This window comes from Dipteris shenzhenensis, chromosome 25, assembly GCF_047967505.1.
Source record: "Dipteris shenzhenensis isolate YYH24624 ecotype China chromosome 25, Dip_SZ_1.0, whole genome shotgun sequence".
Classification (NCBI taxonomy): domain Eukaryota; kingdom Viridiplantae; phylum Streptophyta; class Polypodiopsida; order Gleicheniales; family Dipteridaceae; genus Dipteris; species Dipteris shenzhenensis.
The window spans coordinates 9,705,374-9,721,246 of record NC_141620.1 but is presented as its reverse complement, the minus strand read 5'-3'; the positions used below and the strand labels follow the sequence as shown (position 1 = coordinate 9,721,246).

General features: G+C 49.3%; 1 protein-coding gene across 1 annotated transcript in view; it reads right to left on the bottom strand.

The window, feature by feature from the left end:
* LOC147885427 (uncharacterized) overlaps positions 1–15,873 on the bottom strand; it is a 382,071-nt gene that overhangs the window by 256,656 nt on the left and 109,542 nt on the right. Inside the window, exon 7 of the mRNA XM_087396736.1 lies at positions 14,334–14,475. Within this exon, the coding sequence (XP_087252862.1) occupies positions 14,334–14,475 (142 nt within the window). The remainder of the gene's footprint in view (positions 1–14,333; positions 14,476–15,873) is intronic.

Here is a 15,873-nt window from a genome sequence, read left to right as displayed (position 1 = left end):
AGAGAGAGCAGTGCTAGGAACATGGCTCTGATACCACATGAAAGATCATAGTGGTAGGGAGAGAAGCAAGCTAACACTAGGAATGAAAAGGAAAGATAACAAGCATAATGGAAATGAAATGGAAAGAAAATGAAAGCAGGTACTCACATGATACCAAAGAACTTGATGTTGACTTATATGAAAAGACCCAAGACAAGTACAACACTATATAGTGTGACACTAGACTCTAGAAAGCCATAGTGTATATGAGATAACTCCCAATATGACACGTGGTATGTCTAGGACTCACTAGACTATAAAACACCCCCTAGACACCTAGAACACTCATTTTTGACTCACTTTGGCTTCATATTCCAATAGTAAACATACTCTCTCGCATGTAGGATTCGTGAGAGAAATTTATGAGAGAGTATTCCTAGAGTCATTTTGATTTTTTTTTTGAGAGTTTGTTCCTATGAGTCTCGTAGTGAGTGCTTTTCTCTCACTAGACTTAGTATTTCCCTCTCTAGAATTAGACTTTACAAGTATGCTAAGATCTTTCAAAGTGAGATTTTCTTATTTGCAAAAATAGACTTCCATTAAGTATGAATAAAACTTGCCAGAGCAAGCTCAAGGCAATAATACATCATGCACTACATGATAAAAAACTCCTCAAGAAGAGGTACAAAATAACCAAGGTTGAGGCTGGAAATGCCATCTCAACCCTGTTGAAGACTCAGAGAAGAAGGTGGAGTCCCTCCATTTCCTGAGAAAAGCAGTCCTCGTAGAAGCTGCTCAAGAGGATCCCTGCATACCCATCTAGATGGCCATCAGTGTATGTATAGTATCTATCCATATACATGCCATAGTCTAAGAGGGGTGAACCTGGGATCCATCCAATGCCTCTTTGCACTTGGCTCTCCATATATGCCACGCTGATATGCTTGCTAGTATCTCTCAAGAAGAGTCCATCGAGGAATGCACAGTCCTTTAGGGTGAGGTAGGAACATCATCCAGAGAACATGGCTCAATCAAGTGTCGTCTAATAGCTATATCCCATGATGAGTCATGCCTCTCAAAGAAGACCTGAGGCCCCGAAAGGGAAAGCCAAGCAACTGAGCCCCAAGTCATGAAGAAGGGGGAATGTGCAAAAGAATTGAAAATCTTGGCAACCCCATTTCAGATAGCCCCTGCCTGTCTGCAATCTCATAAACAATGTTGAATACTCTCCATAGTAGCATGGCAACGGTAGAAATTAGGGTCAGCTCCCAACCTAGATCTCCAATAGGTTCACTGCAATCCCACCATGAATAGAAAGCCAAAAAAAGAGAGTGATTTTCCTATTCATGTGGGGTTTCCAGAGTCTCCTCCAAAAGCTTTTCTGTAAATCAGTAGAAATATGAAAGGTATCCCAATGAAGAGCTATGAAGGGTATTCCTACAGGATTTTCAGTCTCCTCCAAAGATTTTTTGCAGATCAGCAGAAATATGAAAGGTATCCCAATGAAGAGCTCTGGAGGACCTCCATATAGAGAGTTTGGACTATGCCTATCAATGCACCTGTACTCCAAGTACTCTAAAGACTTTTGTGCAAGGCAACTGAATGCACGGGCTGCAAGTACGAACTGGAGATGCAAGTACCAAGAGGAAGAGGCTGGAAATGAGCTGATGCAAGCCAAAGCCAAGAGTTGGAGCTGCTGAAGTAGAGGATGAAGACGGGTTTCTTGATTCGGGCTTCTGATTGTGGATGTATGGACAGCAGGTCCGTACAGTACAGCACTATATGGCTCAAATGGTGGGCAGCAGGGTGGCAGGCTATTTGCGAGGCAAATGGCGGGCGGCAGTCCGTACAACAGTACGGACGGTATGGCCTGCTTGATGCAAGCTGTGCGACCTGAGTCGACGCTAATGTGCAGCAAATGGTGAGGCCAATGGTCCGGGCTGATGGCGAGATTGATAGGAGTCTGGGAGTTGTATGGCCACCAAAGTGCACGAACTGAGGAGGAAGCTGAGCTGTCAAGCACTCTAAAGATGTTGGTTAGCTCAAATGAAGTCACCCAGCAATGTAACCTTCTTCTCCGCAATAGAAGTGCGACAAAAGAACGCGAGAGAGCGGAAAGGAGGTGGGCTAGATCAACTAGCTCTGATACCACATGTAGGAATAAGAATGGAGATGGATTGTGAACACAAGAGAACAAGAAGTGAACACAAGTGAACTCCAACTGAAATGTTCAACCAAATGAAGTACAAGTACTTGGTATATATAGTCCAAGTACTAACACACAAAACACACTAAGTCCTAGTCTATCTTACAACACCATATTATTGTACATCTCTATATAAAGGAGAAATTAAGATGGATTCTTTTTATAATTGGGAGCCTAGAGGCCCTTACTTCTAAAATCTAGGCCTGCTTTTCTTGCCGAAAATAGGCAATTTTTTTGCTTTTAGCCCTGTGGGACCTCGTTTAAGCTGCTTGCTCACCCTTGCTTTCTTCCCAAAATTGGGTGATCACTTTTGCTTTTCTCCTGTGGGACCTTCTTTTTGTGCTTTTCCCCTTAAAATGAGTGTTTTTTTTCACTTTCCAAGGTCTTGCCACAATATCTAACACACTTAACCCATTAAAGGTTAGCTAATGCATGCATTCTAGCCCTCTGGACTAATCCTAGTCCCTTGTGGGCTTCCTCACCATGTTATTTAACGAATGCAACGCAAAGGAAAATAAAAGTTGTTCTAGTTAACCTAGGTTAACTTTCTTTGACCGAAGTCGAACTTAAAGATGTCTCTTTATTTTCTTGGGAGAGTACTATTTCGTGACAACAGTAGTAGCACAAGGCTTGAGAATGGAAAGTCTCCTCTCTCGGGCCTATCAACAATCTGTCAATGCTGGGCATATTTGTTGAAAAAGTTAGTTCACACTTGGTCTTCTCACTCTGAGTATCTTGTAGATTTCATTATAATTCAGGGGTAGACTGGAGAGCAATACAGCTTTAGATCGTCTTCCTCCACTTGTATGCCCAGATCATTAAGTTGGCGTATGATCGAATGCATGTGATTGAGATGTTCCCCAAGAGTTTGAGTTCCAGACATCTGCAAATTGAAAAACTCTTGCTTCAACAGAACCTTTGAATTCTTGAGACGAGCACCAAACAACGTTTCAATGGAAACCCAATTTTCACGTGCAGTTTTTGTGAGATCAAGATGATGATTGTACTTCCCTTCTCGTCCGAGGATACCGAGGGCTTTTTCATTTTCGCTCTCTCAAGCCTGGATATTTTCAGATCCTTGATTGTTGCTAGACTTCTTTTCCGTGCCTACAACTACTGTCCACAAGCCTTTCTCCATGTAATAGAGACATAACGACAATTGCCAAGATGAAAAATTCACACCTGTGAACACCACGAGCTTTAGTGCGCTTGATTTGTACTCCATACTTGCGTCACCCGCTCTGATACCAATTGCTGATAAAAGGAGAAGATATGACAATCGAGATAATCACAAGGAAAGCTCTTTGATCAAAGACTAAACTGTATTGCATGAAAGGGTAGAAACAAAGGTGGCATAGCTCTCACTCCGCATCCCTACTGGGCTTGTAGTAGGATTACATCAATCGCTCTATGTCCACACACAGAGAATCCAAGCTCGAGTTATATAAACCCACAACACCACCAGGATTGAGATAATCATGGGCTGTAGGTGAAAGCCAGCCAATTATGCTACTATTATTCCAGCCAGCCGAGTATCGGAATTGCGCCAAAAATATTCCCCTACTTCCTGCATGCTGCATGTCAATCTACCTAACATGCTGAAAGGTTGATTTCTCCAACACCCCTCTCAAACTGAAGGGAGGGCAAAGTGATGGGATATCTCAAGGTGTATGCCTCAGGCACACCTTGGTTTCTATGTGTGAGTGCTAGAGGCACAGTTAGGTGCCCACAAGCACAGTTAGGTGGTGGAGAGCCACATAGGATGATTGAGAGAATCTAGGAGAAGATTGAGGAGATGATTGTGGAGCTCTGAAGTCATCAGTGATGTCAGTGAGCATGTATGAGGTGCCTACTTAAGGACCTCACTCTTCTTCATTCCATAGTGCAAGTATTCTGAGTTTGTGTCCACTCTTTCCTTTCCTTTCAGCTTACCAACATGGTATCAGAGCCCTTTGATCCCCCTTGAGCCCATTTCTGCCACATCATCTTCTTCTTCTTCATCTTCTTCTTCCCCATTTTCCTCCTTCTTCCCAAAATCTTTGAGAGCTTGGTTCTCTGCCTACAAACGACCATTGCCCAAACCCTCTGAGCTATAAACTCCTCTAGTATGGGCAAACTTCCACCTACAAGCAATTGAAAAAAAAAACCGTCTCTGTTGGCTGCCATTCTCCAAACAGCGCATTTTTTCGCCATTCTTCTATTGCTCAATACTCCCTGCCTGCTGCGCCATTGCTTGAGCCCTCTTAGGAGTAGATGGGCGACCTCAAGACGAAGATTTTGAGTCATTTTTCAGCTCATTTGGTTCAGTAACGAAGGAGAAATTGTCAAAACTAAGGTTTAGCCTGCAGCAACTCCCCCGGGCAATAGCGCGCGCCATTTCGTCCAAATCCTCTCTGGTATATGAGCTTTCTTTTGCTTCAGAAAGCCCTCTTTTCCTTGCTTTGAAGAGTGAGCTACAAGCCCTCCAAGTTCAGTCCTTTGGTTTTGACAGTTTTGACAAGTTTTTGAAGATGATGCTACATAAAATGCTACTCTAGCACTTTTGAGTTTTTTAAGTTTTCAATAGCATCAGTACAAGTGTGGCTTCAGTTTTTCTTTGAATTGCTAGACCTGGTTTTGATTGGAAAGTATTCATTTTAGCCACCTCTATGAAGCATGTAAGAAGAAGCATCATTGATTGAATATTGGTCACAAGACTTTGCTACATTAAATGCTTACATTTTGAAACATTTCAGTTGTTATTCTAAGCCCTGTAAGAGAGAAGACACTGCCCAATACCTAGGTTAGACCCTCTCATGGCTTGCTTATGCAAAATATGTGAAAAGCCTAAACATAAAGCAATGTCTTGTTATGCTACAAAGGATGAAAATGCCAACCTGACTTCCTTATTGAAGATTGCCAAAACAATGGTTGCAAAAAAGGAAACAACTACAAAGCTAGAGATCTACCCTCTCATGGCACTTTTATTTGACTCCAAGTACAAGAAAAAGATAAAGGTCAGATACCTAAGATACGCTTCTCTACACAACTATAGAGATGACAAGATAATTGTTCTCTTGAAGGATATGATTTTCAGATCCACTTGTTCTATCATAGTACCATCTTATAAGGCACTAGACACTGCCCATGTGGTAAGACCTTGCCTTGACATGGATATTTTGCCTCCACAAGATGAGGCATCCCATGAAGATTATGCATTTTAAATCATCTCTATGTATGCTCCAGATCTCTCTTTTTATGTCAAGGTACTCAGCTTGGATAGTCCTCCAAAATGAATGAAATAAATTATTGTATTTTGTGTGTTTTGTAAACACCTCTGGTCACCTTATGATGTAGGCCATGTGTATGTTTTGCTCCATGGTACCTTCTGTAGACATTGTGTGCATGTACATATAGGGGAGATAACCATTGGAAGGTCTTTTTGTATCCCTTTTGTTTACCTTACACCCATGGGAACCCTTGCTAGCATGAGAACCTAGCCATAGATTTATCCTTGACCACCATGAGAGTGTTTTGGTGACTCCTCGTCCTCATGACAAATCTGACAAAGTCCATCCTGACCAATCTGCGGCAACCAGCTCCCCACTGGAAGACCCTTGTGGGCGAGTAGCCAAAGGAAGTAGGAAATCTTCCGCGGCCGCCAGCTCTCCCACAAGGCCTTCCAGAAGGCCTGCAAAAATAGCCTGGAGATACCCTGAGCATACCAACTGGGCCGCTGGGTGGGCGGGTGGCTCTGCATCCTCCCGAGAACTTTCCTGCCCAATGTCGTGCTGTAAGCGAAGAAAGGGATCGGCCCCTGGCCTGCCACAACCTCTGGCCATCTCCACTCCCCTGGGTCCCAATCAAGCTCTGACAAGGCCCGCCCCTCCCAAAGCTAGAGTCGCCATAACTGCAGCTGAAGGGGGTCGATGAGCACACCCTCTCTCCTGAGTCGGCCGTCCCCCAAAACCGCGAAGAAGGAAACAGAGGTGTCGCCCATCCGGCCTGCAACCACCAGTGGGATGCCACGGGGGGTGAACTGTCCAAGCCAATGGTCATCACCAAGCATGAGGATCTGAATCTCGGGTGGAACCAACCAACCGGCAGGAATCGCTCCGTCTATCTCTGTGCGTCTCGCCTGAGCTCCACGGACACCTCCAGCTGCGGCTACTAGAGCAACGGTCTCCAAGTGTCTGTAAGTGTCCCTCCAAACTCGAAGGGACCGGGCTGGCCCCCGCATCCAACCGTCCCACAGGATATGTGACCTCTCCCCTAGCTGAAGGCCCAAGGTATCTCTGACCTGATCGTTCCAGATGAGCGGCTGGCGGTTAATCTTCTCTTGACTGCTAGGAGGGGACTGGAGGAGACTGAGACGGAGTCGCCTCCAAACCATGAGAAGGCTACGAATGAGCGGGGAGCGGGGGTGAGTAAGCGGTGCAGAGGTGAAGATCCACCGGAGGGACGGTAGCCACTCTCCACCTCGGCGCGAGACGCAAGAACTGATCCCCTGCTGAAGTAACATCTTCCACGTTTGCCCCCCCGGGGTCAAACCGCGTATAACTAACTTGCCTAGTAGGGCCTGACTCTGAAGCTCAGGATCAATGACCCCCAAGCCACCCTCAGCCTGCGGAAGAATGACTGTCTGCCAGGCTACTCTGGCTCTGGTATCTCTGAGACCATCCCCCCCAGACCACTGGAAATTCCGGACCATCCTCCTAAGCTGTGCCACGCTGGATCTCGAGAAGCACCAACAAGAGGCCACATACCAGGCCGTGGCCAGGAGAACCTGGTTGACTACAAGAGCATGACCTGCAAGAGAGAGCTTAGCAGTGCTCCAGAAAGCCAGCTTCTGTTAAATGGAATCTAGCACCGGGAGAAACTGCTGAGCTGGCGTGATGTCCAGGCCGACCTAAAAGCCGAGATATCTAGCTGTCTGCCCCTGCGGGATACATCTGAAACCCAAAAACCTCCCCCACTGTGAGCATGCCTCAGGGTTTGTGAGAAAACCAACTGATTTGTTCCAGTTGATTTTCGCACCGGCTGCCGAGCAGAAGACCTCTAAGGCTAGCCTCACCCTCTCCAGCATCATCTCATCATCCTGAACGTACAGCGCTGTGTCATCTGCATACTCCGAATCCAGGAGCTCCGTGTCCTCCCTGATGCGAAGGCGAACACCTCGAATCCCGGTCGACCTCGCCCGAAGGTAGTATGTCATCGCCTTGGCGAAGAAGAGAAACAGGTAAGGAGCGAGGGGGCAACCCTGAGCACTGATCTCTCCAATCGAAATCGCTCTCCCATCCTGCCATCGATGATGACCCTGCTGGAAGCTGTCCTGTATAATGCTGAGATACCCTGAATCCATCCTACTGGGAATCCCAGTCTCTCCAAAGTACCCTCCAGGAAGGACCAGTCCACTCGATCGTAGGCCTTCTCAAAGTCGAGAAGTAGGATGGCTAAGTGCGACCCGCTGTGCTGAGCCCACTCCGTCGCCTCTGAGAAGGTAAAGACATTATCCAGGATACTGCGATCCTAGACAAAGCCTGTCTGAGTGTCATGAATGAGGTCAGGAAGTAGTGGCCGAACTTTGGCGCTGATCATCTTGGCAAGGATTTTGTAGGCAGTGGTGAGGAGAGTGATCGGGCGCCACTGACGGATCTCCTGTCGGTCTCTTCCCTTCGGGATGAGGAAAATCAATCCCAAAGAGAGGCTCTCTGGCATATGTCCGCTACTGAAAATCCTCTGGAGGGCTGCTAGGAGGGGCTGATGGATCTGATCCCAGAAAGAGGTGAAGAAAGTGCGAGAGAGCCCATCCTCGCCAGGGCATTTCTGCCCATCGATGGCCATCAAGGCCTCCTGCATCTCGACAGTAGTGAACGGTGCCATCAACGTCGTCTGCATGCTGGGCTGAACAAGGACTGAAATGTGCCTCCACACCTCCTCGAGGGAGCGTCTAGTATGGGGGGCAAGCTGCTCCTGCTGGAAAAGAGTCCTGTAGAAGTCGGTAGCCAACCCCAAGACCTCTTCCGGATCAGTGACGATGTGCCCCTCCGCTGTCCTAAGACTCCGGAGCTGATCACCTTCTACCCTCTGGCCATGCGTCCTGAAGAACTCCTTGCTCATCCGGTCGCCCTTCCGAGCCCAGTAGGAGAGGGAGGCATGATAAGAAAACTCTGAGCGACGCTGGAGAGTCTCCTCAAGAAGGGCTCTGGCTCGAAGGGCCTGGATCCGAAGCTCCTCCGAACCCGGAGCTGCCTGCTGGAGTCGTTGAATGGAGGCGAGGTCCCTACGAAGAGCTCTCTCTCTGCCCCACCACTCCTGGCCAACCTGAAGGGCTGCGAGCTGGCAAATTTGGCTGGACTCCTACAAAGCCTGTGCCACCAACTCTACCAGATCCACGCACTCGCCCCAATCTCTGTCCCAAAGGCTACTGATACTATTGCGCACCTCCTCCCTAGAGAAGATGGAATCAGGAATCCTGCACGAATGGGAAGGAAGGGACTGAGCTGCCGAGTCTAGTGATAAGAGCACTGGCGCGCGGTCGGAGAGTGTCCTCCCTGGCACTATACCCGCCTGACCACCTCTGCTGATGGCCCAATCACTGACATAAAATCTGTCCAGTCTCTCCAAGAGTTTGCCTCCTTCCCTGCGGAAGCCCCACGAGAAGTCCAAGCTCCCGTGCCATCGGCGGAAGGACGGGTCTCTCCAGCTGTTCCTATCTCCTGTCGCGAAGATAAAGGAGTCCCAAGCGGACTGCTCTGCCTGAGCTATACCTGTAAACTCTGGTCCTCTGCCCTGCTGGTCCTCCAAAGTCTCCAGATTGTTGAAGTCACCTCCAACAATCCATGAATCCATGTCTAGGAGAATCTCTGTGAGTGTCCTCCAGAAAGTGGCTCTGCATCGGAGGTTTGTGGGTGCATAGATGTTGAGGATTCCTATTTTGGAGCCCGCCAACTCTAGGCCAACCCAAAGTGCACGGCCTGGGATCAATGTACCATGACCAAAAACTCCCTGGGCAAACGACTCGCAAACGAAAGTATAGACACCGCCACTCCTCCCCTGTGCACCGATCAAGGACTCCCAGTAAGTGTGAGAGCGTCCAGGGAGGATCTTCCCGCAGCTACGGGAATAAGCCACTGAAAGCTTATGCTCCTGGAGCAGGAGTATATCCAAGCGACCAATCACTGCTGGCTGAAGTTCTTGTCTCAAGATGAGCTTCCTAGGACCACGGGTGCCTGAAGAATGAAACCCGTTCACGTTCCAGGAGACAAGGTGTAAGCTCAGGATGAGGACTGGTAGGCTGCGAACAACTGTCTGCTCGCGTTTGAGGTCGATGAAGAGGCTGAAATTTCGGAATGAAGGCGCTGACGCTTTTGTGAGGGTTTGGAGGGGGAGGCGGGGTCATCCTGCCCGTTCTTCAAAACTTTTAGCAAAGGCATGAGGCCTTTGGTGCCATGGACAAACGCTTTCTCGAGATCTCTGAGGTAGTCATCCCGTAGAAGGCGTGAAGTTTTTGAGGAGTCCAGGCCCTGACATCCTGGGGGAGGGGCCACAACAGAGGGGGCCTGAGGATCACAATCAATCTGAAATGCTTGGCGGCGCAACGCCACCGCAGGTGCACGTCACCCTCGGACCACTGAGTCTCGAGAAGCTGTCCACCCAACGAGCCTATCCAGGAGCATATTTGAGCGTGCGTCTGCTCTCTGAGAGCCTCCCAGACCGAGTCGTCTCTCCAAGTCTCAGTGTCGTCGCTGAGAAAGGTGAAAGCAAAGCTGGGGCCATCCCTCGGGGCCAAGGCTGTGATCTTCCCATCCGCCCCTTTACGGAGCAGGAAGATACTGATGTCGAGGCAAGCAGGGAAGGTCCCGAGGTCGGTCACATCCAAGTAATCCCAGGGACCAGATCTGTAGAGGTCGCGAGGAAGCTCTCTCTCTTGGAGCTGAGGCCCGCCAGAGTCTGCAACTGAGGGGGTCGGGCTAGCAGACAGGAAAGACTGCTCCAGGGGTGGTGCAGACTCGGGATGCCCTGCCTGGGGTGGGGAAGGGGAAGGAGGCTGAGGGGTAGGCAACTCAGACTCCACGGAAACGACTAGCGGGGGGGGCGGAGGAGGGGGAGCGGGGGCTGCCCGCGGCGGAGGAACCACCGGTGCAGCTGACACTGCAGAAGAGCTGAGAGGGGCGGGGGAGGGGGGATGGGGCTGGAGCTGGGACTGGGGCTGAAGAGGAAGAGGAGGGGGCTGAAGAGGAAGAGGCTGATGCTACGGGTCGGGAAGAGGGGGCTGCGGCTGGGGTAGGGGCTGGGGCTGAGTGGAAGGGAGCTGAGGATCGGAAGAGAGGGGGACCTGAGGCTGCGGAGGGCGCGCTACAGATGAAGAAGAAGCTCTCCCAGGACCCTGGGGCGGCTGCCTGTCAGGTCTTTGAGGCGCTGCTGCAGAGGTTGAGTAACCTCTGCCTCCTTGCCTTTGTTAGAAGTCTTCTTATTCTTTCCTCTTTTCCTTCTGACCTCGGTCCAGCCGCCAGCCACCTCTGGACCGGACTCCGGCTGCCTCTACTCTTCCTGACGTGGCTGCCCGGAGGGAGGGGGAGGGGGCTGAGGGGGGGGGGGGCGGGGGGGGGGGTCGAGAGGAGCTGGAGAAGCATGGACAAGCAGCAGCCAGGCGCCCAAAGCCGTGACACCTCAGGCACTGGCCTGGCTGTCCTGTGACTACCATGCTCTGAATAATGCTGCCAGCATCTGTCACGATCTCAATCACTGCAGGGAGGGACGCAGGGTCTGCCACTGCCACACGGACTCTGGGAGCTCCTGCCGCAGTAACTGCGTCGACGAAAGTGTCCTGCATCACCCAGCCAAAGTGGGAACCCAGGTCCCTGACTATCGGCCGCAACTCAGCAGCAAGGCCTGGAAAAACTAGCGTCACTGGGTGGCGAGGTATACGGAAACGAGCATTAAAGTCCGCTGCGCTGAATCCTCGGTACCAAGGGACTATCATGATGATCTTTCCATCCACAGATGTGGGGGAACCAGCAATCAGGTTGCTCGCAGCTTTCGCAGTGGAGAGTTTAAGCCAGAAGATGCCCCTTCCCATAAGGGCCACCTCCTCGATGTGGCTGTCCTCTAGCATAAGAAAGGACTGGAGCCAGTCCCTGATGGCTGGTCTGGAGGGAGAGTGTCCAATGACTCTGCCATAGACGGAAGTGAGGGCAAAGTCATTGGCAACCTGTTGTACCCGAGACGACTGTTGCTCTGTCAAGATCACGCGGTAGGCATCTGGAGAGGGAGGGTCCGGCTGGGCCTCCGGTTCCGGGCAGGGAGCCGCCATACCGCCAAGACAAACTGCGAGACCTCCGATGAAGAAGAGGCTGCCACCAAAAAGGGGGGGAGATAGACGAGGGATGGAGCCTGGGTGTGACGGAGGAGGATAAGGCGAGGCGAAGCGAGGCGGGGCAAAGGAAGAGGAGGCTATGGCGGGGGCGGAGGGCGGAAGGCGGAAGGGGGCAGAGGGCGGAGGTCGGATGCGAGAGCGGAGGGCGGAGGTCGAAGGCGAGGAAGAGGGGCGGCGGCGGAGGCGAGGGCGGAGGGCGGAGGGGGGGGAGGGACGAGGGCGAGGGGCGAGGGTGGAAAGCGGAGGGGCGAAGGGCGAGGGCGGAGGGCGGAGGGGTGAGGGGCGCGAGGGGTGAGGCGGAGGGGCGAGGGGCGGAGGGGCAGAGGGGGCGAGGGGCGAGGGACGGAGGGGCGAGGGGCGGAGGGGCAAGGGCGGAGGGGCGAGGGGTGAGGGCGGAGGGCGAGGGGCAGGGGCGGAGGGTTGAGGGGCGGGGGGCGGAGGGGCGAGGGGCGAGGGCGGAGGGCGAGGGGCGGGGGCGGAGGGCTGAGGGGCGGGGTGTGGTGGCGAGGGGTGAGGGTCGAGGGGTGAGGCGAGGGCGTGGTGGCGGGGCGAGGCGAGGGGCGAGGGGTGTGAGGCGAGAGCAAGGGGCGTGAGGCGAGGGCGAGGGGGGGCGAGGGCGAGGGAGTGAGGCGGAGGAGGGTAGGGAGGTAGAGGCTACGGAAGGAGGGAGGAGGGCTCGCAGGAGCACAAAAACTTCCCCTAGACGGCAGACTCTTGCCAGAGTGCAGACTTGCAAGCGGACGTGCAGACTGTCTCCATCCACAAACATGCAAGAATTGAGTGACGGACCTCACTCTTCTTCATTCCATAATGCAAGTATTCTGATTTTGTGTCCACTCTTTCCTTTCCTTTCAGCTTACCAACACAAAGGCATACCAGCTGTGTGAAAAACTGATCTGACAAACTTTGAGAACAAAAACTGATCTGACAAACTTTGAGAACACAACAGTCCTCTGCAAGAGTCGATCAAGAACATGCCTTGAAAGGTTACGCCCTTCACAAAACAAGAGATGGGAGCACCAAAACGGCCCAAAAACTTCCATTGCCAAATACCAAAGATGGAAAAGGTAATCAAAACATGCAATCAATAGAATTGATACTCACTCAGAGCTTTCTTTTGACAAACAAAGAAGCGGAAACACACAAATCTAGGAGGCTTATATCAAGCCATTATTCTTCACTACGTGTACTAGCATCTAGAATGCCCATTCATCATCTGTTGTGCTCAAGCCAGAGAGACACAGTTCTGCAAGCTCCTCAACAATATTTGCCGATTCCTTGCCTTTGTTGGCTTCCTTATTTTTCTGTTCGGTATCTTCCCTTTTCTTGTGATAGTATTGCTCCTTCTGTCCAAGCTTTCCGCCATATGCACAAGTCATCTATTGCTTGCTATTCCTCTTTGATATTGCATAGGATCGGTCTTCTTCAAGTGTAGTATGTCTCGTCTCGTCTCCTTCAAGTGTAGTATGTCTCCTCTCGGTCTTCTTCAAGTGTAGTATGTCTCGTCTCGTCTCCTTCAAGTGTAGTATGTCTCCTCTCGGTCTTCTTCAAGTGTAGTATGTCTCCTCTCGGTCTTCTTCAAGTGTAGTATGTCTCCTCTCATCATCGAGTAGCGTTGCCACAATTTTGTCAAAGCTTAGGTTAGCATTCACTCTGAGTATCTTGTAGATTTCATTATAATTCAGGGGTAGACTGGAGAGCAATACAGCTTTAGATCGTCTTCCTCCACTTGTATGCCCAGATCATTAAGTTGGCGTATGATCGAATGCATGTGATTGAGATGTTCCCCAAGAGTTTGAGTTCCAGACATCTGCAAATTGAAAAACTCTTGCTTCAACAGAACCTTTGAATTCTTGAGACGAGCACCAAACAACGTTTCAATGGAAACCCAATTTTCACGTGCAGTTTTTGTGAGATCAAGATGATGATTGTACTTCCCTTCTCGTCCGAGGATACCGAGGGCTTTTTCATTTTCGCTCTCTCAAGCCTGGATATTTTCAGATCCTTGATTGTTGCTAGGCTTCTTTTCCGTGCCTACAACTACTGTCCACAAGCCTTTCTCCATGTAATAGAGACGTAACGACAATTGCCAAGATGAAAAATTCACACCTGTGAACACCACGAGCTTTAGTGCGCTTGATTTGTACTCCATACTTGCGTCACCCGCTCTGATACCAATTGCTGATAAAAGGAGAAGATATGACAATCGAGATAATCACAAGGAAAGCTCTTTGATCAAAGACTAAACTGTATTGCATGAAAGGGTAGAAACAAAGGTGGCATAGCTCTCACTCCGCATCCCTATTGGGCTTGTAGGAGGATTACATCAATAGCTCTATGTCCACACACAAAGAATCCAAGCTCAAGTTATATAAACCCAAAACACCACCAGGATCAAGATAATCATGGGCTGTAGGTGAAATCCAGCCAATTATGCCGCTATTCTTCCAGCCAGCCGAGTATCAAAAATGTGCCAAAAAGATTCGCCTACTTCCTGCATGCTGCATGTCGATCTACCTAACACGCTGAAAGGTTGATTTCTCCAACATAGATTGCTTAGACTTTTCCTATTACTTGGGTTGTTTTTAATTTTTTGCCAGTATTTTATCTTCAGATAAAACTTGCAGTTTTTTTGTGAATAGATTTGGTGTTTATGTTATGATAATTTACGTTACAATCTTGAGCTATTTTGACAAGGTATCATGGGAAAGCTTAGTCTTAAAAATGTTAATCTCTTATATAATTTTCTTTTTTGCCTTTGCGTTGCGATTAAAAAGCTTAAGAACTGACCTCCCCTTCAAGACTTGGGTTTTTGGGATGTGAGAGTATGACAGCTTCAGGGTAGGCAAGCTGCTCACAATTGCCAGGTAGTCTATCTTCTGGGAATGGCATAATCCTCTGCTTGTCATCTGCTACTGCCATGTATTGAAATCTGCAAAGTAAAATAGCTCAAACTTGAAAACTATCCCTTCAAACTAGACATTTTTATGCAATGTTTAACATTTTGGTGCAACATGTTGAGCAGTAAACAAGCTTCAGTAAAGAAAAAGTATCGCCAATTTATAAGTACACAAAAGGGTTGGAGTAATGGAGAGGTGTTAATTTTTTAATTTAGAATAATACCACTACTACTCAAGCTGTGAAAGATAATCAAAATGTCACCACCATATGACGTGCATGAATGTGCATGTGTGTGATTGTTGTATGTGAGTGCATGTGTGCACACATTCACACCCATTGGAAAGCATATGTTGTAATCATCGTTTTGTTTAATTGCAAGGCCAAGATGGAGCAACCGGTCTAATATGTGTGAAAATGGAGCATCGTACCATTGACATTTAAACAAGAGGTCTAGGTATAGACAATTTTCAATACTTCCCCACAGAAAAGAACCTTTCATAGAGCATGAAGAAAATCGTACTGGTACAAGTTCCCCCCCTACCTGCCATACAGCTCCCTAATGCCCCCTTCCTCATTTCTATTACAGTCCGTCTCTTACCTACCATACAACCCCTAAAAGCCCTTGAATCTAGTACATTCCCCCCTCATACCTGGTTTGCTATCCTCCAATTCCCCCCTCTAATCTACCCTCAAACCACCCGTCCTACCTAATTCAATCCTATCCAAAAGACCACTCTAATCTCGCCTCTACTTCTTCCCCCACCCTATCACAAAACTACCCAAATGACAACCCCGTTGCTGTGGTCCATCGATAGCATCCTTCTTCACCTTTTCCCATGCCAGTGAGCTTGGTTATGCCAAACAAGATGAAACGCTACCAGACCAAGCTTTCATTAGGACACTTTATTTCCCCCATTCGATGATAAGTTCTTCAAAGAAGGCCCATGTTTCACATGTTCTTACATCATGCACACCACAGGCATTGGCTACTTCTCTGGCGCTTGGATACACGAGTCCACCACAACTGGTCTATTCATTTGATCTTAACCTTACATTCGGTATGGGTGTCCATAGCATTGATGTTGCGGTTAATGGGTCTCCAGCACTTATGATTCCCTCTTAGAAGATACAGGCCCCACACTTATCGCTCTCAGTTCCCATGCCTCCTTGACGACCACAAACTAGCTACGCAGCACCTAATACTTCAGATGTCACATCTACCAGTGCCGCTACCGATGTCGATACTCTTCCAGTCTATATCTTTGATGATGGTTCTTTGCCTAAGGCTGTGGACTGCCCTCCGGTGCATGAGAATGATATGTTGTCCGTTTATCTCGCTTCATCATCGGGGCAATCATTCTCAACGGTCACACAAACACCTATGTAGGAGGAAGATTACAGACGCCTTCTAAGTAGGCTGAAATAAAAA